Source organism: Hippichthys cyanospilos, chromosome 9 (assembly GCF_059441005.1).
Source record: "Hippichthys cyanospilos isolate Australia breed blue-spotted pipefish chromosome 9, RoL_Hcya_1.0, whole genome shotgun sequence".
NCBI lineage: Eukaryota > Metazoa > Chordata > Actinopteri > Syngnathiformes > Syngnathidae > Hippichthys > Hippichthys cyanospilos.
Genome location: NC_142377.1, coordinates 18373067 through 18398441, shown reverse-complemented (window position 1 = coordinate 18398441; position 25375 = coordinate 18373067). Strand labels below are relative to the sequence as shown.

General features: G+C 37.2%; 1 protein-coding gene across 1 annotated transcript; it reads right to left on the bottom strand.

Annotated features, from left to right (window-relative positions):
• Positions 1 to 4154: 4154 nt before the first annotated feature.
• On the bottom strand, positions 4155 to 25011 carry LOC148419288 (sodium-coupled neutral amino acid transporter 3-like). The gene is made up of 17 exons (XM_088423811.1): positions 24799 to 25011; positions 18996 to 19157; positions 18804 to 18824; positions 18586 to 18667; positions 18401 to 18516; positions 16261 to 16334; positions 16052 to 16144; positions 14265 to 14346; positions 11019 to 11101; positions 9866 to 9924; positions 9517 to 9687; positions 8804 to 8883; positions 8623 to 8723; positions 7850 to 7974; positions 7621 to 7765; positions 6180 to 6283; positions 4155 to 6090 (listed from the first exon to the last, which is right to left on the bottom strand). Exons 2-17 carry the CDS (start codon positions 19097 to 19099, stop codon positions 5986 to 5988), a joined length of 1545 nt encoding a protein of 514 aa, XP_088279937.1. The 5' UTR covers positions 19100 to 19157; positions 24799 to 25011; the 3' UTR covers positions 4155 to 5985.
• Positions 25012 to 25375: the final 364 nt, after the last annotated feature.

Sequence of the window (25375 nt, the reverse complement as noted above, 5' to 3'; positions counted from 1 at the left end):
ATGTTTTTAAGTCATTGTGTGACTTCAACTGAATGTGCTGGAAACGTGTGCCGCATCATACAATGAAACTGGTGGTTTCTTGCTTTCTTTCTTACTAATCTTGTTGTTTCTGTTCCTGTTATTATTATTATCATTGTTATTATCATTATTGATGTTGTTGTTATTGTGACAATTGTCTGTCTAAAAAGAAATGTACTTCATATATATATATATATATATATATATATATATATATATATATATATATATATATACATATTTTTTTTTGGGCTGAAACTTCAGTCGGACTAATTTCTCTTGTTCTAAACAACATTGAAAAAATATACGAAAGAAGAGTACAAAAACAACAATGTCATGGTGGTGTAGATGAAGCGTTCTTGTTTGAAGAAAAACAAGTTATGCTGAAACACAAAAGACAGACAGGTTTACAGGCAAGGCATTTCTTTTTTGTGGTTTTTATTATTTTGATCCAACAGTTGGAGAACGAGGAAGTAAAAAGATATGTCCTTTTTTCTGTGCCCTTTAATTGGGGCTGGGTATTGGGTATTAAAAGTGTATCGTGATATATTGCGGAACAGGAAAGGCATATTGCGATACGTATTGCAATATATTGAGCAATGTTTGATTAAAAAAAAAAAAAACAGTGACATAAATGACAAAAGAAGGAAATAATTAAAACAGACAAATTCTATTTATTCTTTTTCAGAAGCCACACATCAGTGACATCTCCGAGCACACACGAAACAGTTTTTAAAAAATTATACGTAACATTTTTTTTTCATTTCAAGCATGCTCTTGATTGTGTTAATATATCCCCAGCATTTGGGAATACTCTTTTATGTGGCAGGAATACATGCAGTAGGTAGAACTTTGCCACAAGTTCCACCACAGGTGACAGGTGACAGTTCTCTTCAACCGTAATCAAAAAAGATCTGTGACCTCACTTGTGTTGATGAAAAATATTAAGACAAAAACCATTGTCATTTATCAAATACAGCGAAATCTCGAGAAATGGTCGTTTCTGTATGTTTTTCCCCTTCATATCACAAAAATTACTTAGCGCAAGGTAATGTTTTGTTCCCTCTTCCAGGGCCGGTGCTTCCCTCACACATCGGCAAAATGGGTAGGGGGTGGCAGAGACGACATTAGCCGCTCTATCCCGCCGCAACAACTTCGTCTCCAGCCGCGCATGCGCCTCCTCCACACTCTCTCTCCCGCTCGCTCGCTCACTCGACCAATCTCTGCTTCTCCAGTCACACCATACACGCAACACTATTGTAACGCTTAATGTGGTGTTTTTGAAGTGCTTGGAATCATTTATATGTAAAACACGATTCATAACATGACAAAAATATGACAAAAATCACAATACAAAAGCCACTCTGGATTGATAAAGGGTTAGAAATATGAAATATTAAAAAAATAAGGTGTTTCAAAATCAATAAGTGATACAAACACACACACACATATATACATATATATATATATATATATATATATATATATATATATATATATATATATATATATATATATATATATTTGGATGTATGAAGGTTAGGATCTTCAAATAGGCATGTTTTCAACAGGTCTTGAAAAGTTATCTTTTACAAAAAGGTTTGTGGGACTAAGGGATGCTTTAAGAACCATTTCTAGAGAAAGAATTTGTCCTTTTTCAGAAAAGGGGTTTGTCGGAAAAAAAAATGGTTTCGGGTACAACCTGTGCCATTTAAGAAGAACCATATTAGAATCATTTTAAAAGTATTTAGAAAGTGCTTCTGCTATACCTGCAGTTATGTTTTCCCTCAGGATACATGCCCTCAAAGAAGACATGTGTCTGTATTTGGTACACAAAAGACAGAAAATGTCCTCCTGTTCTGGAATGTTCCAGGTAAGAACAGTCACACTATTCTTAGAAGTCCGGAACTAAATCTGATTTTCATTGGTGACGTGAACAGGTTTAACGAAGAGACACAGTGGTAGGGTTAGGGAGTGGTGAAATATTTGCCAAAGGTGACAGGCGAACAGGTCTTGAGAGCTACGCAAATAGATTGGCCTCAATTTACCTTAATAACAGTGCTCCTCTAATAGTGCGACGGGCCCCCTGGAGGAATGGGGGTGGGCTGGGGGGGGGGGGGGGGGGGGTGTATGCCGGAGCTTTTTCAAGTTAGGCTTTTTGTGCTAAATATTTTTCTGACAGATCACAAAGGCCATTTCAAATCATGGATGTGAGATTGACAAACAACGGCCTCTAGTGGACAATTGTAGACCACTACTGTTGGTAGCGGTGGTTAGACTCGACTCCTGTTTCTTTGTCAGGTTTTGTGTCATTTCCAAACACTTATTTCACAAGTACAGTGTTTGATTATGTTGGCGATTATATTTAGAGGGATTTTATAGTATAAATAGTGAAGTATTTTTGAGGCATTTGTATTTGATTTCTTCCAGTTCTAACATGACCTTAAAAGAGGTCAAACTGGATTTGAATAACAAATATGTATACATACAAACAAATAAGTAAAGTGATTAACTTTTATTGACTAATTAATTTTAAATTACTTTCCCACTTACAGTTCATACTTGTGCTCTGACTTTTATGTGTTGTTCATACCTTGTTTTTGATTTAACTTGGTACTTATTCTTACCAGTGGTATCGGTCATTACTTAAAGTTGCGGGCTTGCGCTGGTGTCAGATTTTTGTCTTTTTTATGACAGCAAAGTAAGAATTTCATTGTACGGAGAGCCTTGTATATGTATTGCATTTTTTTGTTTTGTTTTTACTCAAATAAGATGATGTTATGAGATGTTTAATACTGTCTGAATTTCCACATTGTGGCAGTAATAGTAATCGTAATCTTCCACTACCAAAGATAGTTAGTTAACCTCCTAGTTAACCTCCTCAGTCAGCAGTTAGCTGGTTTTGACAAACATTTAAATAACAGCACATTCTTTTCAGCCACACTGATGCCTCACACACAAATATGCACCCAACAAAACTAATAGAGAAGCAATAATAAAATACAGAAGGACACCTGTTTCCTAAAAGCGTAGTACTCACTCAAGGCACTCAACAATACAACTATAAAACTATCAAATATAAAATATAAAATATGTGTAAACATGTATTTACAGATTGAACACAATGAGGTGCTGTGACATTCCATTCCACATTCCTGTGTGAGTGAATGACGTCACACATGCATCATGTCACGGGGCTCAAGTGGCCTCAACACATAAGGAGCAATGATCCTCGGACGAGGGTGCGAGTAAACGTTGAGGTATGTGAAGACACTTTGGGGGGCGTTAGATTATAACAGCGTTTCTTCAGGTACAAACTAAATTTATGTATAATTGCGTGTCAATGCCGTGACAGGAAGAGTACGTTTGCATTTTCAAATTAAGAGCAAACCAAATGGAACATGAATGTTTTCGCTCAATTGTGCTGTGACTAAGGCCTAAGAAGTGTTAAACTTCAAAGTGAGCAATTCAAGTACATTTTGGACATTCCATTGAGCACTTTAAAACTTTTACGGTTTCCTCTCGAGGTGTGACGGATGGTCAAGACAGGAAAATATGTCTTTTTATCACACTGTCAAATACACACTTGTAAGACAATAGGATTTAGAGGAGGTTAAACTTTATCCTGCAAGTTCTGAGCAGAAGAAAGATCAAGATATTTGCGTGTTCAGTCAAATTTCATTGACAGTAAATGCCAAAATGTCCGCATCTTGAGCTGGATAACACATGTGGATTTTGCTGCTTTGTTGCTGTGTTTAAACTAGTGTGGTCACATATATTAATGAAATGAAGATTTTGGGGTTGACTTCCCCTTCAAAGAAAAATGTATAATACAATAATTATGGTAAGCCAAACAGGTTATCTTTATATTATTTCTAATCAAAACAAACTTCAATCTTAAATGCCACTGTTGAAAAGGCACTTCCAATTAAGTGAAATTTGATTTTGTTTTGTACTACTTTTCCATATTTGTCAACGCTTCTATTTTAAAATATTGACAGTAAAATCGTTGATAGCAGTTCTGTTTGGGGGGGGTCAAGAGTTTTACTTGCAGGAATAAAGGCACGTGGCAATACATAGTAGGAATAATAATAAACACTTTGAGAAATAATAATAAAGTTGGAGTACAAGACGGATGGATAAAAACATTAATCATGTTTTATTGTCAATCTAAAACCTGCTATTTACACTTTACTATCACAAATGCAGTATGCCTTTATATATAAAATGTTCACATTTATACACATCATCAATATAAAGCCAAATGTCATTTCTCAAAAAGCCATTCATAAATTGATTTCCTGACATGAGTGTATCGTAACATCGCTTACAATAACGGCATAATAATTCCATTTTTGACATCTTCTATTCACTGACATCACAAGACTTATTTTCAAACAGTAGGTAGTTGGTTGTCTTTTTGGCGTTATCCTTTCAATTTACAAACTTTTTTTCACAACATAGAACTGAACTCACTTAAATGGACAGACAGTGATTTTCTTGATTTTCTTACCTGTGAAAGTATTTTCTAATTTATCTAAGTGGCTATGGCAGCAAATAGAAAATGTATACATAAATAAAGTGTGTGAGCTCTTAGAATAGAAAATACTTTTTGGGCAAAAGCAGCTCTCCTTAGAGGAAAATAGCTCTTTTAAAAAATATCTCTGAATGAATCTGCTTTGTATTTTTCCACTTGAAACTATCTTGTATATCATGTATTGCCACGGAAAAAAATATCAGCACAAAAAGTACATCGAGTATATACATGTTGTTAATGCTGTGAGTTAAAAACAAAACAAAACAAAAAACAAACGATAAGCAATCACTACAATAATAAAATTTGAAAACTCGAAATGAATTCAGATTGAAATGAGCGGGTGATCAGATAAGTAGAAATACTCAAAATATAATTTATTTTCAACAGACATGTCATGACAGAATTATGTTATTCTCACAATAGTGATGCTAAAATAACAATCAAACCCACCAGTGGTTGAAAATTCATTTTGCTCTGACTTTCAGGAAAGGAATTTGGAATTTTTCTTTCTAAAACCTAGAAGGTATATAAAACCTCAACAGTGACACAAATCAAGACTAAGACATTTACTGTCCTTTGGCACTTGAGTCATTTCCACTGAGATATATATATATATATATATATATATATATATATATATATATATATATATATATATATATATATTTATAAGGACCCTGTGTTTGATTATAGTTGTGCAGAGTGATGCACAATTAAAGATTTAATAAAAATACTGCAATACGATGATCTATGTCATCATATAAATCAAAACCCAATTATACTAAATATATCTGTGAAATTAACTTTAACACAGTCCATTTGAATTAAAAAAAATAAAGCAGCAGTTATATAAATACACTCTTCTTTGAGGATTTTTCCTTTCTTTGTGAATGTGAAAATAACTTATTTGCCTCTTTTAGACCCTTTGTAAATTTACACAATATTGTTTTTACAGTACCAGTTGCTAATGCTCATGGCTGGATTAGCTTAAAGCTTATCATTGCATTAGTAAATCAGTGAAATTAAAGAGCACTTTTCTGCTCTTGTACACTCAATGGCCACAATCAAATGATATATATATATATATATATATATATATATATATATATATATATATATATATATATAGTGTACGTATGTAGTTAGCTGCACTGCATCCCACTCGAAAGTGTTAGTTGCTTTTTTGCTTACCTTAGTAGGAAAAACATGAAAAATATCAGTGTGATACAGTGAAGTTTTCTACCATAGGGTTGTAAAATTATAAATGCCTCTCTCATGACTGAGTATTATAAGGTGTACCTAATCAGGTGGCCAGTGAATGTACTGTATATGTATAACATTGCAGTCAAATGTTAATTCAGCTTTATCAAAACAAGTGTGATATGTTGCTTGGCATTTTTATGAACAGGCTTTTAATTCTCACACAGGTTCTAGTGGCCCCCGCCGGCATTGCTGCTCCCCGACGTCCAGTCGATTATTATGAAGCTAAGACTCATTATCATGAAGGAGACGCCCATGGCGGCAAAGCAGGCAGCCTAAAAAAAAAAAAAAAAAAAAAAGTTCAGAAATAGCATCATCAATGCATCAAAGGCTTCACGTGGTCAACTGGTCTTCATGAACTCACCAGGATCTTAGGAACAGAGGACATGGGTTCACTTTCTTTGGGAACAATGCGGATGTAGAAGACAGCAGGGAAGATGAAAATAAGGCAAGGAGCAGACGTGGCACCTGGAACCAAAAAAAAAAAAAAAAAAGTCATCTCTAATTATTTGTATAATGACAGCAATGCACTCATTTTAGGTAGGAATCTATCACTTTGGTACACGTAGACTTGATACTCATAGGCGTGAACGTTTATTAAAAGAAGTCTCTCTGTTCCAGCTCCATACCACTAGGTATGTTTAAAGGCACTCTATGTTTTAAACCTTGCATGTTTGTCAAGCTCACGGCTGCTTTGAAAACGTCCTTGTCAGAATGTACACAGAAACACTTTCAACTTTCACCCGTAGCCAAAGAAACATGACCTCAGTTCCGTGAAATGAGAGCTACAGTAATATTTACCACCCCCGACACACACGCACACTTCTATGTCAACATGCAATGGTCACATTTTTTTAGATTTACATGTGAGGGTACTGAACAGGTATAGAGGCATGTCAAACATTACTCAGACTGTAAACACAGACGGAAAAAGTAAGTCATAATCATTCTATATGCGTAACTAAAAAACTTCATTAGGTGCACCTGTACAAGCACTAAAAACACAATAGAAATGTGCACAGTAGAAATGTGATAGATTGTCAAGTGTATCTAACGTGGTCACTGGCCTGCCAAGATAAAGATTTTTTCTTTTTTTGATCTTTTACTAACAGTCAAAACATCAGCAACAGCATAAAGACATGCAAAACTATTATCTGGGCAAAGGATAAAATAATTATATTCATATATATCTTTAAAATTAATTATCCTATTAATTATTCCATCAAATGAATTAGTCATGCCCCCTCAGCGATTTAAAAAATGATATAATATGTCTCAACATGAGTTGCCTATGCTAACAGGTTAGCAATCTCAATCAGCTTTAGCGTCCATATAATTATGGTTGTGATACATAATGTTACATGTGCATTACATATAAAATAATGCCCTTTAAATCACTTGCTTCTTCTCCTTCACGAGTAGACTGCCCTCTAACGGTTAAAATTTGAACACCTAAAATCGAGCCTCTGTAGATTGTTTGCGGTGACTTTTTTTTTCCCCTGGATAATACAGCCCTAGTGCTTTTTGGGAAGTTCTTTGCTTCATTTTGTGAAGCTCTTTGTCCTACCAGCACACACACAATAAGCAGCCCAAAAAAACAGATAGATGGATTGAGCCAACTAGTTTTTTTTTCCCAAGCACAAAAATTATAAAACTTATTTTGATAACAATTTTTTTAACCATCTAATTTCATCAATATTACCTAATGTCTATGACTTAAGTATAAATGTATGTTGCTGAATTAAAATTGTTAAATAAAAAACACTGAATTAGTTGGTGTTGTTGGTGCTTTGCACCCAACTAACCGATAATTCCGAAGATGCCCAGAATATTGGGAGCGAAAATGACCAGCATGTTGATAAACATGAGCAGAATCAGAGCAATGGCGATGTGACGCAACCAGCTGAAGGCTTTGGTGGGGAACAACATCTGTTGGATGGCTCTGCGCACCTGTGTATGCGCACAATGCAAAATGGGATTAGCCACATTATGATGCTATATAGTAGTCTCCACGCATAATAAAGCAAAACTTACCGGGAAGAGCACAATGGGAACGGTGAGCGTGACGGCGGTGAGGACAGCCACACGCACACACAGGATCAACGTGTCATAAGGATCAATGCGACTGTAAGTGTGCAGCAATTCAGGCTCCACCTTGTCTGCAGGAAGAAATCCAGAAAGGTAGCAAACATTGAAATATAGAGATGCATCTCATCCCATCTCATTGGCACACTATTCATCAACAGGTTCTCATTCTTAGAAAAGCAGCTGCTATTCATATATTGGTCATATTATTTACAGTAGAAAAGAAGTACACACACAAATGTTCAAACGATTTTTTAGGGGAAATTAAAATAAATAAATAGCTGGACACGTGTGAATGCCATTATAATGGTAATTAAATGGAAAGTGTTCAAAATGACCGAATTACAGTATATTCAAAATTGTGTCACTGAGAGTATGTGCTTCTGACGAACCCTAAATACGTTTAGATGCTCTGATAAGCTTTTCATGACATTTATTTATCCAGCAGAATGCAGAAGAATTTGTGAAATCACTGACAGCTCATACTTGGATCGAATGCTTGTGCAGGTGTACCTAATAAGAAGGCCAGTCAGTGTCATTTTTTTACCACATTTTGAAGCTTTTATCATTTAAAATGGATGATAAAACTGATCTAAATATAACCCTAACCCTATCATTTACATTGTTTGCATACAATTAAAAATAGCACTCTCTCTCCTTTTGATAACCGCAAATAATGAACCAAATTGTGGATATGTAATTCCTACTCAAATAGTACTCACCATAGAAGGTCAGGTAGCCGAAGAGAGCTGCCAGAAAATACATGGTGTACATGACAAAGATGGAGATGTTGGACACCTTCTGCATCTTCTGTTTATTGGGGCTGCGATTCAAAAAGATGTGTGTCATGCATTTTGAGGTTAAATATAACTCAAACTTGCATTTTGGAAACAAACAACTGACTTGCGGAGCTCAGTGTAAATGGGGAGGACCTCTGGGTGGCAAACAAAGGCGAAAGCCAAGATTGGGATGGTGTAGGCTGTCTGTGGAGAAGCACGCAATACATTAAGCCTACAAGATCAGAGCAAGATGTTCATTTCAAAGATGGTGGATAGATGTTTTCCCTCACTGGAATTATGAACGTTGTTTTATCCGCGTAGACCTAAAATCGACTTCGTAAATTCATCCGACAAAGTAAGGCGCGCACCGTAAAATTTTCCCAAACACTGACATCATCTAAAAGCGAGGGAATCAGGTCAAAAATATTCAATAATAACATTCTATGCAAGCAGGAAAATCCACTTGTTTTTGTTCATCTCAGAAGACGGCCATTTTGCTTCTTATGAAATGACAACAAAGTAAGTCAGGGCTCAAGTGAAGACCAATCACGGCTCCCTTTTTTTTATTACGTGACATTTGCAAGCTGAGCCGTGATTGGCCATTGCCTGAACATTAGTGATGTCATTTTCAGTCAACTGCAAGTGTCAAAATGGCCGCCCCATGAGGTGGGGAAAAAAAGGAGATTTTGAAGTGTAATTTATATTAAAAAAAAATATATATATATATTTTTAGAATACCATGTTTAGACATACGGGGCCCCGAGACATATTATTGTGAAAAAAAAAATAACTGGCTTGACTTACCCTTTAAGTTCCACATCATGTTTGAGGGCTCACCTGTGAATTGATGGTGAACATGCGCGGCACGCAAAGGGCGTCGTCCTCTTCATGAGCCAAAAGATGATCGCCAGCGTGGCTCGACACATTCAGGCCGTGGTGGGCCGCGGTGTTGTTGAACGAATTGAACTCCTCGAAGGGACAGGAGATTTTGAACTTTTTGTAGATGACCTGCAAGGAAGAAATAATGAGAGGGCAACCATGTTAGCAAAGCATCAATATTGTGTTTTGCATATTATCACAAAACCTAAAACCTTGATACACCATAACATTTACAAGGTAAAGTTTATTTGAAAGCAGCTGAATGGCAAAATTCGCAACAAGTGGATCATTTATATTTTTTATATACCGCAGTGAGGAAGAACACCATGCAGCTGAGAGAAAATCCACTGGTATAGCCAAGGTAACCTGAAAAAAAGCAGGAATGAGGGACTTTACTAACAATAAAAAAAAGTCTGGTTTGAACAACATGAAAAATTTTTGAGGGATGAGCCTGAATGGTAACAATTTCTAATTTGGTACCTGTTTATTTTCGCAACTGTTCGTATGACGTAAAATCATTACAGGTAAAAAGTGTACAGGTAAAAAATGTTGCTTTTCCAGGATCAAAGTGACATGTTGCTTTTTGAGGACCGATCCATCTGATTACTCTACTGCACGTGTAGTCTATCTCATTGGACTTTATTCAAGAAAAGTACACAATGGGTACGGTGCACACCAATCACAAAACAAATAGAGATAATAAAGCAAATTTTTATTTGGAAAAAAAAAAAAAGCTGGGTGAACTCAAAATGTCAAGATAACAAACGTTGAGCACAAGGGTTAAGCAAATTTCAGCAAAATATTAGTTAATATAAAACAAATAAACAAACTCCACACAAGAAAGCCAGAGTGAGGTGGATCTGAACTCGGGTCCCTGAACTAACCACTGCTCCACCGATTTTAGCTAGCATGTAAATTGTATTTGTTTCATATTTCTAACAAAGAAAAAAAAAAGAAATAAAAACAATTAGTGGCTCATTGATTAATCAAACTTATTTAAAAATATAATTAAAAGCAACATAGCACATTGTTTTGGAACAACAACCTTTTGCTTCGTTGTGCTAATTAGCAATGCTGTTTCAATAATTTACAATATTTTAATATTTATTTTAATATATATTATTATTTTATTATTTTATTTACAAAATTTTAAAGAAACAATTTTACTCCCCAAAATACAACTTATGTTGTTGTTTTTTTTCATAGATGAGTCGTATTTACTGTATATTCTCAATTGCTGTACAGAGAGTTAAGAGTCTTCAACAAAGGAAAGATGCAGTAGCTTTTGCAAGATTGCTATAAGAAAGGGGGCGAAAATGGTGATCCAGATCATTCTAAACTATGTGAAAGGTTAATCGTTTACGCTTCCCAAGTGAAATGCTCTCGCACCGCTACCGTGTGAAAGCATATTTGAACTTTGAGTCAAACAGTATGTGCAAGGGGATCGAGTATCCACTCACCCAGCTGCTTCATCAGAGCCAGGGGCAGGATGACACTGGCAGAGACCATGATCACCAGGTAGTTGCCATTCAAGTACCAAAGACTGTTAAGAACAGGAAAAAAATGTCAGCTCATTGTTTAGAATGTAATGTAAACAAAGATATTGTTCAATGTGCACGTGAAACAACGGTATATTGATATATTTAATGTTCAAGTTGAAGTTTGCTTATGCACCGAGTCTGGAACTGAAATAGAATCCAACATAACTGAGGATTTACTATGAGAACGCGTGCAGCTGCACACAAGGAAGGGCAAGCTTAAGCCAACAACACACTGATGTGACGTCCGCAAGCCACATAGCCTGTAAAACACGCACGGCTGCAATCACATAGCTAATGTTGGCATTGCCTCGATTTCAGTCCCCAATCATGTTTCTGACTCACCGGCTACAAATGTGAACCCCCCGCATTCAACAAGCTCGCCAATGATGACATTTCAACTAATCCCTGCAGAAACACGGTGTGTATGGTACAAGAACTTGCAAATGTTGGTTGTTCTAATTTCAAACGCATGAAATAATGCCAGCATAAACAATTGACACGATCATAAATGTTTAATTTTTTTGGTCGAATCCCAAATTTTACCGCTTTTGGAGCATGTTTACTGTTGCATCCGTCATTGCCGACCTACACTTTTGTTGAATGGCCCTCCAGCATTTTTTTTAATAGTTTTTACACGCCTCCACGACTGTTTACAGTAAATGGACAATACGCAGTTGTCATCGGTCCTTGAGGCAGGCGGCCAACGATGTGCTTAATGGTGGGGGGGAAAAAACGATTCGTCAACTGGCCTGCCAAGGAAGACAAATATCATCTCAAGGGGGCGATGATGGTAAAGTGCAAACATCCATCGTTGGCATCCATCTACGTAGCAGGACTGAGCTTCAAGAGTGTGTTTCTTGCGTGTGTGTGCATGTGTGTCTTTTCTGAGCCCAACAATTGCAAGTCATCTTTAAAGCAGGTCATTATAGTTCCTGATTTTCACATTTTATATTGTATATCCGTATACAGAATAAAAGAAAAAAATATATTTCTGGTCCTTAGAAAAATAGAGGTCTTTGTAGTTATGGAATGTGTTCTATGCAGGGTCGTAGCCAGAAGGTTTTCTGAGTAAAAATAAGGACCATTCGGGTTTCATTAAATATAATCATTACTTTTAGTTTTCAGTATTTTTTTTATAAATCTTTTCTATTTAATAGTCTATTCATAAAACTCATTTTGAGCACAGCCCTTGATGAACATATTTTCAGTTGTATTTCATAATTGATCCATATAATGACACATTGAACAGATACAAACATTTGCTTTAGTGTCTCCTAATGGCAGGCAAAATAATAATAATAATTCAGTAACTATCCTGAATGTGTCCTATGTTATTTCTGCTTTTGCATATTTTTAATTAGAAGATTAAATTACTAATCATATATCAATGAAGCAATTTAGGGGGCAATTTTTGCAATATTTTTTCAGTTTTCCAGATGGCTACAGTTATGCAGTATACTGTTATCTGTATTGTACTTGATAACATAACCATGAATGACCGTTGATAAATTTGAACTTATTTTTTGTATGATATCGAGGTAGCTCTCATATTTGACAAAACCTCCTGTTGAGTGTTATTATCTTTACTTTTCAAATGTGCATTCAGTAACCAACTGATATGTGACACTTTGTTTGCCTTGGTGCCAGAAGAGTCAAGTGCAAGTTCATGTATGTGACTTCAATTTCTCCTTGTGTGACAAATCAAAGTTCACTTTATTTTTACCTCTTGAAATATATTTGCATCTTGTACTACTATAAATACTTTTATATCCTAGTATTTTAATTACTTCTTAAGTGGTAGATGGCATTTTGTTCATCAGCCGCAAGTCATCGCCAGCTATTTTAAGAAGCGGGTCTGTAAATAAAAAAAAAAAAAACACGACTCCCTGCTTCGCATTCCATGCTCGCCGCTCAACGCCATGAATTGAAGGAACAGGAGGTGCGGCAAGCAGCGTATGTGCTTTTGATGAGGGGCGGTTCCGGGGCAACCTGTCCTCACACTTGGAATGAAGACATTGTGTCACACCGCCTGTTACTATCACTTATTTTTATGTATCTGGTGAAAAGTCATTCAACTTAACAATATATTTTGGCATACCCTAAAAAGGAAAAAAATATCAGCATGAAATGAGTAAAAAAAATACTGAGTGAATTGGAATGTCGGTGTTAGATGCCGTGCTGGAGGTAATGCATTCAAAAAGTAATATAATTACTGTAATGCATTAACGCAGTAGCGTAATATATTACACACAAAAAATAAAAATATTGTATTTGTTACAAATGAGAGTAACGCAATGCATTACAATGCATTTTTAGCCTGAAAGTGGTGTTTTTCCCCCACAAATTCATCAAAAACCCCCGGGAGATCGAAGGAGAAAAGTCCGGGGCAAAATGTTTACTTGCTGATCTACTTCAGCTGAGATGAAACGGCAGGTTGAATATGGACAATATGTACACAAGACATACGCCCATTATTTTCAGTTCGTCAGAGATAAACAGGAAGAATATAATCGTTAGGTACACTTTGCGTACATCTAAACAGTTGTCCACTTGGCAAAATAGGACCAGTATGAATAATGAATAATGAAATTTGAGAAGAAATCAATAACAACATTCTTATACAGGTATTTGTTAACTGTCACTTGTCACATCTTGTGCGTCTGATTTGACATACAAGAAACCAATTGGACACAGAAAATGTGACTTAATAATTTGTCACGTGACCTATTTGAGGGGTATTTGTGGTCACAACCTTGCAAACAAATAAAACTTCAAAGCAATTACGTTTTTCATAACCGTAATACACCCTCACAATAAAGGTGCTTCCATTGCCCACCCAGTAGTACATCCACACTTAATTCTGTGGTAGGTGTGCTACATAAGTCATTTATGAGGGCGATGCTTGTATTTTTCGTTCTTTTTTTTTTTTAATTACAATCGGCTGGAACTCAGAGCAGGGCTGTGCGCTCGGCAGAGCGTCTATGGCCCGACTGAAGGTTCACGCTGCGCCCACACCAAATCTGCCGACAGTCAAGCCCCCTTCATGCTCGTTCAATCACAAGCATCCATTCTCATCACACCTTTCCAATTCCAGCTGGTAAGCCCTTGACCAGCGGGAACACTGCGAAGTCACGAGTGTAGCGCTATTCATGTTGCTATACTCACTCTGCGTTGGGGTCAGCCTTCAAGAACGCCTGGATGACCAGAGGTAATTCAGATTTGACAATGTAGAGGTAGCTGGACATGGCTGTGGCACAAAGAAAAAAAAGAATCATGTGTGGGCCCAACTGTAATAAAAAACGTTGAGAAGTAGAACAATTTATGGACGATTTATCATTATTTTCCTAAAATATGGCATCAACCATCCTTCTTTTTTAACTGTAAAATAATTGTTCATGATTTCATGATCCACAAATATCATGAAGAGATGATTAGGCAAATTTTTTTTTTTCCAAGTGTTTGACTTAATGTGGATCTAAAAATACAGTAACTGGCACAAAATCAAACAATAACTAAAGTCCGTTATTACAGGTAATTAAGTACTCGAGTAATCGATTAGTTTTAGTAATTTACGATCAGGGTAGTCAATTACTCTAAGTAATTAAGTCCTATAGTAATCAGTTATGTTACTACCGGTACTTTAGTTCCTGATTTATTTAAGTGCTAAAGTAAATGATAACTCTAGCTACTACAGGACTAAAATAACTGATTAGTTGAGGTAATAAAATTGTAAAATAATTACTGTTGTATTTTATTACCTGGAATAATTGATTATTTTAGTTCTTGATTTGGGCGGAATGGTGGCAGACTCATTAGAACATCCGCCTCACAGTTCAGAAGTCCCAGGTTAAATTTCTATCCTTCCTTTGTGCAGTTTGCATTTTATCCCTGTGCCTGTGTGTGTTTTCTCAAGAAACTCTGATTTCCTCCCACAATCACCCCTTCCCATGGGCTCACCACTTGTGGGAGAGGCCAAAGGTCGAGTGCTGTGTGAGTTGGACAGCAGACAAAGGCAGTTGGCAGTCTGATCCCTGGCTACAGAAGCTTGTTCTCTGGGGAGCCCTACCTCTGGGGACTCCCTCATTCTGCAGGGGGGGACTTCAATGTTCATGTCGAAAATGACAATGAGACCTGGAGAGGTGTAATTGGGAGGAACGGCCCACCCACCCCTACCAAGCGGTGTTCTGTGCTGGTCACGGCTTGTCTATAACAAACACCATGTTCAAAGGGTGCCCATATGTGCAATTGGCACCAGGACATCCCAGGCTGCAGTTCAATGATCGACTTTGTAGTCATGTCATCATATTTGCGGCCGCATGTTTTGGATAGTCGGGTGCAGAGAGGGGCGGAGCTGTCATCTGATCACCACATGGTGGTGTGTGGGCTCCGATGGTGGAGAAGCATGCCGGTCTGCCCTGGCAGACCCAAACATATAGTGAGGGTCTGCTGGGACCATCTTGTACGCTGAAGCTGCTGTCCCCGCAACCCAACCCTAGATGAGAGCACTTTGGATAAACGGTTAACTAAAGGTAAAACAAGAACAATTGTTGAATGATTATTTTATGAATAAAATCAACTGTTTTACATATTTCAAATTTGAAAATGCAAAAGAAAACACATCTATGAAGGACCTGGTCCATTTTGTTATTTCTAAATAACAAACGCTTTTTGTAATGGCGCTTTCCTTCAATTTCCAAACAAGGTAACTGCTGATGAGTGAAACATATAAATAGCACCTTCACTCACGTTTTGAAAATCGAGACGGATGTTATACATCTACACTGTAAAGAGCTGTCTTATCAGTTTTGAAGTATTCATCTAAGTTTGAATAAAATATTGCCTTAAACACTAGGGATACATTTCACAGAGGCTGATGTCATAAATGCCTGCTAATGGTGCGATAAATTCAATGTTTTAAATGAATCCCAGTGTAAGATGATTCGCTGTCTCACCTCCAATGTTCTGCAGAGTGATTGCAATGCCTGCAGCCATTTTTCCAGGAGTACCAAAGGCCCTGAACCCTAACTGTTCATAAGCTCGAATCCCTGAAATCAAAAAGTATCACTCATTATATAAATTGCAATGAATTGGTAGCGGAGACGATCATTTGACTGTTCAGTGATGTTGAAAGCTTCTTTAAATAAGGTTAAGACATTCTTACCCACAATGCCGGAAGATTTGAGTAGCAGATGAATGGAGTAAGAGGACAAGGCAGCCACAGCAGTCAAAAGAAATCTGCAACATGATTTAATTAGAGTAAGTAAGTAACTTTACATATAATATTATGTATTCTACTTATTACACTCATTGCTAAGGCGATTCAACTACTTCCAACTACTTTTGTCTGGCATTAAGTTATGTGTTATATTTTTGATGTGTTACATAATTGTTTTATTTTGGAACTTTTCTGGAGCTTGTTTGGATCATGCGCGACTGTTGTCACACAATCGAGTTCATTTGTTTTTGATGTTTGACAAAAAAGGGCACTGAGTAAAAATCTAGACTGTTGTAGTGTTAGCTTTTCATGCCATTTGCTAGCTATGTAGCTGCCATTTGCCATAATGCTCCTTTGTAATAAAACAGTAAAGCAATTTGTGTATTTGTGTTATGTTTCACCATTTCAGATTACATCAGCGGTTGTTTTGTTTTTTATGCTTGACTGTGCCTGCATATGTTGTTAAGTACTTGTGAAAATTCATGAAATGTCTTTTTTTAAAAGAAGCATTAATGGGGAACCACAGTGCATAATTTCTCATTTGCTTTTTAGAATTAAACTGTTAACTAGACCATTAATTTCTGCTCATACTAATGATGTTAAGATGTTACTGCACAAATTATTGATTTATGTTTTTACAATGGTTCAAACTCGGGAAAGAATCATTTAAAAATGAGGCTCCCTAAACCTGAGCCAGAGAAAAACGCATCAGGATTGATAGCCAGCATTTCAAAAGAGAACATGTCCCATAATAAACCCATCAATATGTATACTCCCTTAAAGACTCCATAAAGGCCACAGCCCAAAATAGTCCAACATGCAGCCCTAATGTGGGATCTGGATTTGCTCATTCATGTCCTCATGGTACGTGAACTTGGCAACCGCTGGCCATTTAGTCTGCCCGCCTGTTTGCTTGAATGCAGGGTGTAAACGTGTCAGGATTGTTATAGCTAAAGACGCTAATATCCGTCTCAGCTGGCTGAGCTACTTTCATGCACTGAGACTTCAAAATTTGGCACTGCAGCAAGCTTTCCTAACCTCTGTTTGGATGTATAATTATCAACCTACATGGAATCTTTATTACCTCAACGTTTGGCCTTAACCTTAAAATCCATGCCTCACCTGGGACAAGCCAATGAGATAAACCTAACAAAAATTGGCATTTTTTTAGTAGTGCTTTTTTGTAGTGGTTTATAATGGCACATTTTTTTGTTGATTTCTCATTTTGAATTTCTAAGACATTCTGCAGATGCTACCTTCACTTCATTAAGTACAACAACCGTCTATTGAGAAGGCGCACAGTCACAATTCGAAACATTTAAATGCTGTAGCTTTCTCAGGGTTTAGCCTCAAGAAACATGTCAGTCAGCTTACAAGGTTTTCACCCACCCAGAAATACAGAGTAGAGCTAAGAGCTTGGGAAAGGGGATAGATGTGGGTGCACCCTCTGACCAAATAGGAATGCAGAACAGTGGGTTCACTCGCTTGTTTGTTATGAGAAATGGCATTTCCATCAATGTGTGGGTATCTATAGCCTTGAATACTGTTGTATATTATGTTGTACTGTAACAAAACCGTAAGTTTAAGACAGGCTTCAAAAAAAGCAGGTCAGATGACTTTTGAGAATTTGATGTTGAAAAACTGTCTGTGACCATTAAACTGGTATTCCGTATGCTAAATTCGGGAGGCCTTTCTCATCATGAAAGGGATACTAAACCAATTTAGTCATTTCTAGCAGCCAAAAGATATTTAGTCTTTACTCTTTTGATAACTAAATTCATTTTCATGTAAAAGTACTGGTATGTATCAAAAACACATGTTGTCACTTGCTGTCAACTGAAACGACATCACATGTACTTAGGGCTCAGGTAGCAACTAAACACAGCTCAGCTAGCAAAAATCACATGACCAAACCCAGAAAAAAGGTGAGCCATGCAAACCATTTTGCCTCTAATGGCTAGCTGAATTTAACTAAGCAGTTTTAGAAAGATATTTTTCCATTATTGTCAAGTTGAAAATCGCACACTTTTCATACTGTCACTCTATTTGATCCTAAATAGGACAGAGTATTGTTGGTACTACTCACAAGAAGAGGAGTATGCCAGTGTTGGCCATGGCATAAGCCAATCCCAGAATTCCACTTCCCATAATGGCATTGCCAAGGTTGAAGACGGACATACCGAAGGAGGTTTTCCCTTCGAACTGAAGCGAAAAACAAATATATAATAACAAATAAACAAACCGGCAAGGCGGAGACTTGTATTTTCTCACGTCTGTGAATCGAACTGGTTTCTTTCCATCAGTACTGGGCAAAAATTCCTCATTCTCCATCCCTCCGTCGGGGTCATCAAATCTAATGAGGGACGGGTGACATTACAAAACTTCAAGTGAATGTTAAAAACTTGCTCCATTGTTAATATTGTTCAAACCGTATCATTCATTCAGACCAACAACTGTACATTAAGTTGAAATGTTTAAACCCATCATACCTTACTGTTTGAGTGCCATTTCTGTGCAAGGATCCACCCATTGAGGCAACAAAATAAACATGCAATAATAAAAACAAAAGCAAACAGGCATTTAGTCAACACTCGCCTAACCTGTTACAAAGATCATTAGCAATGACAAATTCATGGCACAAATTGCCCCTGACATGCTCGTGGAGAACAAAAAACACTCACAAATCATCCTCCAGCGACGTCTTCATCGGCCCGTCAATGTCGTCTCCGAGGTTATGGCTTTTCCCATTGGATAAGATATTCATCTCTGACTGAGCTTGCTCCATCGTCAAAGGAGTAGCGGACACTCTTTGGATCGTTATTTGTCAGCGAAATTCTGTGTCTCTAATGGAGAAGAAAAATGTGTTACACAAACAGCAAAGTGGACAAACAACATGGTTTGGCTACTTACTTAATGTCACAGTAGTTCATATGAACAAATCATCCAATCATACACAGTACTAGTTGTCCATCTTTGGAGAACAATCTAAGAGTTTATGTTATCTCCACGGGGCCTCACAGATACTGCTGGAGTGTGGTGCTGATGGGTAGACTACCTAACCTACCTAACCCACATATAAAGTGAGAAGTTGGAAAATTACCCCTTGTTCCAGACTCAAATCAGAATGGGTTCTCGAGTCCCGATCCTGAGACGGATCTAAAAGATGATTCTGAGAAATAACCCTTCTCTGTTTTTTAACCTTTTTTTTTTTATTTATTATGTTTTTTTTTATTTTCATAGGAGCAGTTTGTCCTCCTCTCTTGGCTTGGACAAAAACTCGGAAAAACAGTCAACACGGACACTCATATCAGATTAAACCACTTCAATATTCAAGACGGAAAGTCTTTGTGTGGCTGATCAACAACAAGTTAGGCAGAGCCATTCTCTGTGATTGTGACGTGAACCATAATAAAAGTCGATTATATATTTGAAAAAGAAGTCTCGACATGATCTCTTTTCATCTGTGAAGCCCTTTGAGACTTCAGTGATTTAGGGCTATACAAATAAAATTTGATTGATTGATCATATATATATATATATATATATATATATATATATATATATATATATGATCAATCAATCAATTTGAAGTCTCTTTTTTGTTAAAGCTCTTACATGAAAATGCCAAGTCTTCTTCTGCAGAGTCTTGAGCATGAGGGGCTCTGTAGTTATTGTATGATCAATTTTCCTTTATTGGAGCTCAATCTGCACGGCTCGCTGCGAATTTTGAAATGTTTGAACAGGTGAGTGGAAAATGTACAAGCAAATACATAGACGCCAGGACTGTTGAAGATTTCCCAACATTTTCCGTTGTGTCAATTGGACAAGTGGTTAGGGGAGGTGACACATGTGTCCATGGTCGATCAAGAACAGGCACGAGGTTCTGTCCAGAGCGCCTGGCAGTGTCAGCTCATCTTCGGCCACGTGCCTTGCCAGTCCACAGGAACACATGCTCCCCTGTCAGCAGTTTACTTTAGGACGGCAACACAGCATCAATATCTATGGACTCAATAGCCACTTCATTTGATTACACCTGCAATTTCAGGCAGGCCAATAGGAGAGTTGAGTTATTAAGAACAAGCCATTATTTAAATGTTTTTCATTAATTCTCACTTTTGACTTTTTGTTTTTAGCTCTTAAGTTGTAAACATGTTCATTATAAGTTTGCAGTCCAGCACAAAGACTCGAAAGCGTTCAATTCAAAAGATTAACTCACCTTAAATCTCTATATTAATAAGCAGCAACATAAATTTAATAAATATATAATCAATTGACTATCACTCCAACCATCCACTAAGTGCGATTTAATATTTTATACATATAGTAGAAAATTAAACAGTAAAAATGATCATCATTGTAAAAACATCAAATATACTCTTCATTTTAACTCAGACAACATTTGTGATTTTCCCATAACTTTGAGATAATAGGGCCTGAACACAAATAGCCAAAGTATGAAACAAACTTAATAATTGCTGTGGAAAAAAAAAGAAGAAATAAATGTGAAAAAAAAAAACAGGAAAATAGGTTGAATAGGTTGAAAGATGTGAATAAGCAGGCTTTTCTGCAAATAATGGCCGACAGTTTCCATAAAAAGATCTGCAAAAAGCAGATCTGGTAATTGCCCAACTGCGACTATGCCTTAAGATTAGTTTATTTTGTTCCGTGACCACATGCATGGCTCAAAATACTCATGTTTCAAATACAGTATTATTGTCTTTTTAAGATAAATGGATAAGTCATAAATAATAACAACGGTGCGTGTGAGCTTTAAAAAAATACATTGAACAAAAGGGCACACTGTAAATGTAGTCAGGACTAGTTAGTTGCATGAGGAGACATGTAGCAGACATTAATCACAAGTGGGCCACCTGCTTGTTGGCATTTTTATGAAAAAATATTCTGTAACCAGCTGTTGGCAACATGAATCGTTGCGTCTGCCCAACTGTATTGCTGAGGAACATTTCAGGTTTCTATTACACTTGCGTTAGGTTTAAATATTGCATTTACACTCTGCTACTCTCATGCCTCAAGCAATCAGTGCAATAATGACCCTCAGCCTTGCAAAGGCGCTGTTGAATCACTCACAACTCGGGCTCGATTTTAATTTAATTAATTGATGATTTTAATTTTTAAAATGATTTTTTTGTTTTTGTTTTTCCACATATAAAGCACGCCACCTGACTTACATTGCTTCCACTAAGAAAAGTCAGCCAGTAAGAGAGTAAGTTTAATTTCCAGTCAGAAGACTTCATGAAAGGAGCCCATTTAACATTAGATTCTGTACAACAAAAAAGGAGTCTGAGGGAAGGCGAAAACCAAATCAATTATTCTGAACATTGCCAGAGACATCTATGAAACATTTGACAAAAATACAACATAGTCTTTGTTCCACATTTCTACAACAAGCAAATATTTTCCCTGTCCATCCAAAGTCCATTGTCAGTAACCTCTTCCCAACAGAGATTAGCAAAATTGGGGCCACGGTTATGTCTGTTCACACAGCATTTGTAGTATATTTCCATCATTGAGCCATCACGGAAACTTAGTGGTTGGCCTCAAGTATGGTGTAGAAACAATGGCTTGAACTTAAACTAACTGCAGGCCACTTTTAATGCTAAGGATGGATTCTTAAAAAAAAAAGAGCAATATAATAAATGAATAGGTCCGCATCAGACCATCTGACCTGTATCCCAGATGGCCAGTCAAGCCCTACATATAGAACACTAATCAGTGGGGAGGAGAAAAAAAAATCTAGTTATCAATAAAGAGCTGAATGTTGCACACCAAATCACGGTTGAATAAAGTTGTTAAACGCTCAATTTAGCTAATCCCGTACAGAAATGTGGACAAAAGGATTGGAGCGTGTGGCCCTCACACGGAAGATCAAAACAAAGTTAAACAGCTTTAGTTTATTGTAACTGTTGCCATGAAGAGCGTTCAATTGCGCTGCCTTACACAGACATCAATCCTAGTCCGTGATTAACAATTTTCGGACTAATTATGTGACATTGAATTTCCGCTGTACCCTCGATGTTCTATTTCTACAGCGCAGCTGGCTGTCTCCCGTTTGACGAAAACACCCGTGCACGTCTGCTTGAACTGCTGCGCCATGCAGAGGTCGCTGACCAGCAGGAAAAATCCATACAGCTAGTTGTTGGTCTTCAAATTGGGAGCCAAAGTCAAAAACAATGTCCTCGCTTGACTCTCAACTACAGACTGACCAATTTGGATTTTTTTTTTCAGCAACAATATTTGTAAGAATAAAATCATTTTAAACATCTGAAGTACAAATGCATATTATTAATGAAACTGTTTTGCTCCCTCCATGGTTACAATAAAGATTTAAAATATAGGATTTTTTTTATTATTTGGCATGAAAAGTACATATTTTGTATTACTTGGTGTTTTACACTTTGATTAACTTCACCGCAGAGGAAAATGAACAAAAATGTGCAGAAAAAAATGAAAATCAGTTTTTTTGGTTGTTGTTGTAATGTACTAATGTGTCTTTTAAAAAAAAGGCGAAAATTGGCCCCAAAACATGTTTTTTTTTTTTCCAGATTTTAAAATAGCCAGTGGATCCGGCCAATAAATTGGTCAAACACATTCAAAACAATACAGAAACTGCAAAACTTGAGCAAGCTACAGATACACCAAATTTTAGGATGTTACTTCTCTACACTACATTTATAATTCTCCCCCCAAAAATGACCATATCGTGGGTGTGTAGCTCAAATCTGATGTACTGTACTGTTGGACTTTTGCAGATTGCAAACTAAAGGAGACGGAATCACCCGCACATCTGCACAATGCAGTCAAGTAGAGCACTCCATTATGTCGAAATTGCTTCGAGAAACAGCTCAAGACACAGAAACTGCTAAATTTTTGATTCACATCTTGGATTGGACTTCATTATCTTGCAGTGGCGTGCAAAGGTGTGTTGTGTATGATGGGGGGGTGTGAAGTGGGGGGGGGGGGCACGTGGCACCCCCCCTGCCCCTTCTCCACATCAGAATATCAACATATTCCATGAGGCCACCACATATAACAGACATCCATTCTAACAGATGAGGGCTATGCATTCACAGTAAGTTTGTGAGTGCACCCCATTACCGCACTAACAAAAGCTTTAGAAGGCATCATAGTGACATGCTCATCCTGGGTTCTATTCATGTCACTGCCATGTAGTGCAGGTGTACCTAATCAAGTGTCCATCGAGTGCCACAAACTTTCACAGAACATTTTTGCCCTTTGTGTTGAATTCGACAACAGCGGCAACAAAATATCAATAAATATAATGAATCCATTTTCAAAGTGGCTTCTCCTCATTGGAATCGTAGCAAGCTGGAAGTTTTCCTAGCCGACTATGGGTAAGAATCAGGTGATGTACTAGGACTAGAGCTGACTAGGCCTTCATGAAAACTGACCAATTATCTTTTATGTTTAATCAAAATAAGACATTTGGACGCGCTTGCTTTTATTTTGAAAACAACGACTGAATCACTAGCCAAATCGTTTGATATTGTTTAATTGTTGTTTAGCTATTTTTGAATAAGTAAACAATATTAAATACACACCACAATAATAGGTAAACAAAAAGTAATACGAATGTTTTATTACACTTCAATGCAAAACAAAATTGGAGCCGATTATTCCATTGAATAATCGCTACAATAATCGATTATAAAGTATTTGACAGTGACAGGTCTACTCTGGACTGGTTGCCATTCAATCGTAGGACACATCTCCATATGCCCAGTGATAATTCAAGAAAATTCTGTTTCTTATTAACCTGTCATGCATGTTTCAGAAAATGAAAGGAAGCCACAATACGTGGGGGAAAAGAGCTTCAAACCCAGAACCACAGAAGTGTAATGCAGATATGTCAACAGCAACAACAGGTCCCTATCATTTGCACATACAGTACTAAGATATTAAGTAATGCACATACGATTTTGAATAAGATTAACCAAAAGAGTTATTGGATTTCTGTTTCTTAAACGCATATATATTTATGCTGCCGTACAAATTAGAATGAAAAACGTAAATTACCTAAGCATTTTATACATTGAATGAAAAACGTAAATTACCTGAGCACTTTATACATTTCTGCAGCCATGTGAAATAAAAGATGGAGCACAATCTGTCAGTGAGCCACATGGTCGTGACATGTGGACTTGGCGCTCTCAAACAGCTTGTTTCTATTTACGGTTATCATTAATATGATCATTATTATTCTTATAAATTAAGAGTCATCTAAAAAAAATAATCTACTTTTATGTGCCGATAGATGATTCTCAAATTATCAGCCTCTTTAATGTGTGATCTCTTTTCGATTTATTTTTATATTTTTAATCTACTGGTCCCCTCAACCGGATCAATCCAGTGCAGTGCACGCATGGGCAATACAAACACAATGAAATGCAGTAATTTAGAACCAAATCATAAAACAAAACACACACAAAAGGAAACATGTCTTACCAAAAGGGAATCTGTTTTGGGATTAATTCCTCAGGCACTGTGATGACGACGAAGTGGTCTTCTTTCGCGTCTATATTCGAATTAGGGAGTTTTGCGCTCAATTGGAGGGTCGCTCTCTTCGGTAGCAGCGAGCAATGCTTGAGGAGAAATGGTCAGCATTGTGAAGCACGTTGCAGTCCAAACTGTGGGGGTTGAAGAAGATCCGCCTCCTCTGGTTGCTCTCTCCAACCCCCCCAGGCACCCACCCACTCACCAACGCTTCCTGCTCGTTCACCGCCACCTCCTCGTGTAGCTCAAGTGGAAAACCATTTACGCACGGAGAAGCCTGTGCGTAATCACGATCATGTTTCTGCTCAGCGTCACGCGGGTTCTAAATGACATCATTGTCAACCATGCCTCGCTGCAAGGATGTAAATCATGTCGGTCCCCAAAACACAAGGTTGTTAAGTGTATAGTGCATGGTCAATTTCCGGTTTGCGTGCGCTTACACGTACCCGAAAACAATAGGCAGTCTTCCGCCGCAACAGGTGAAAAGGGCAGCCCCAAATAGTACACAGGCAGGGACCGGCCATTTCTT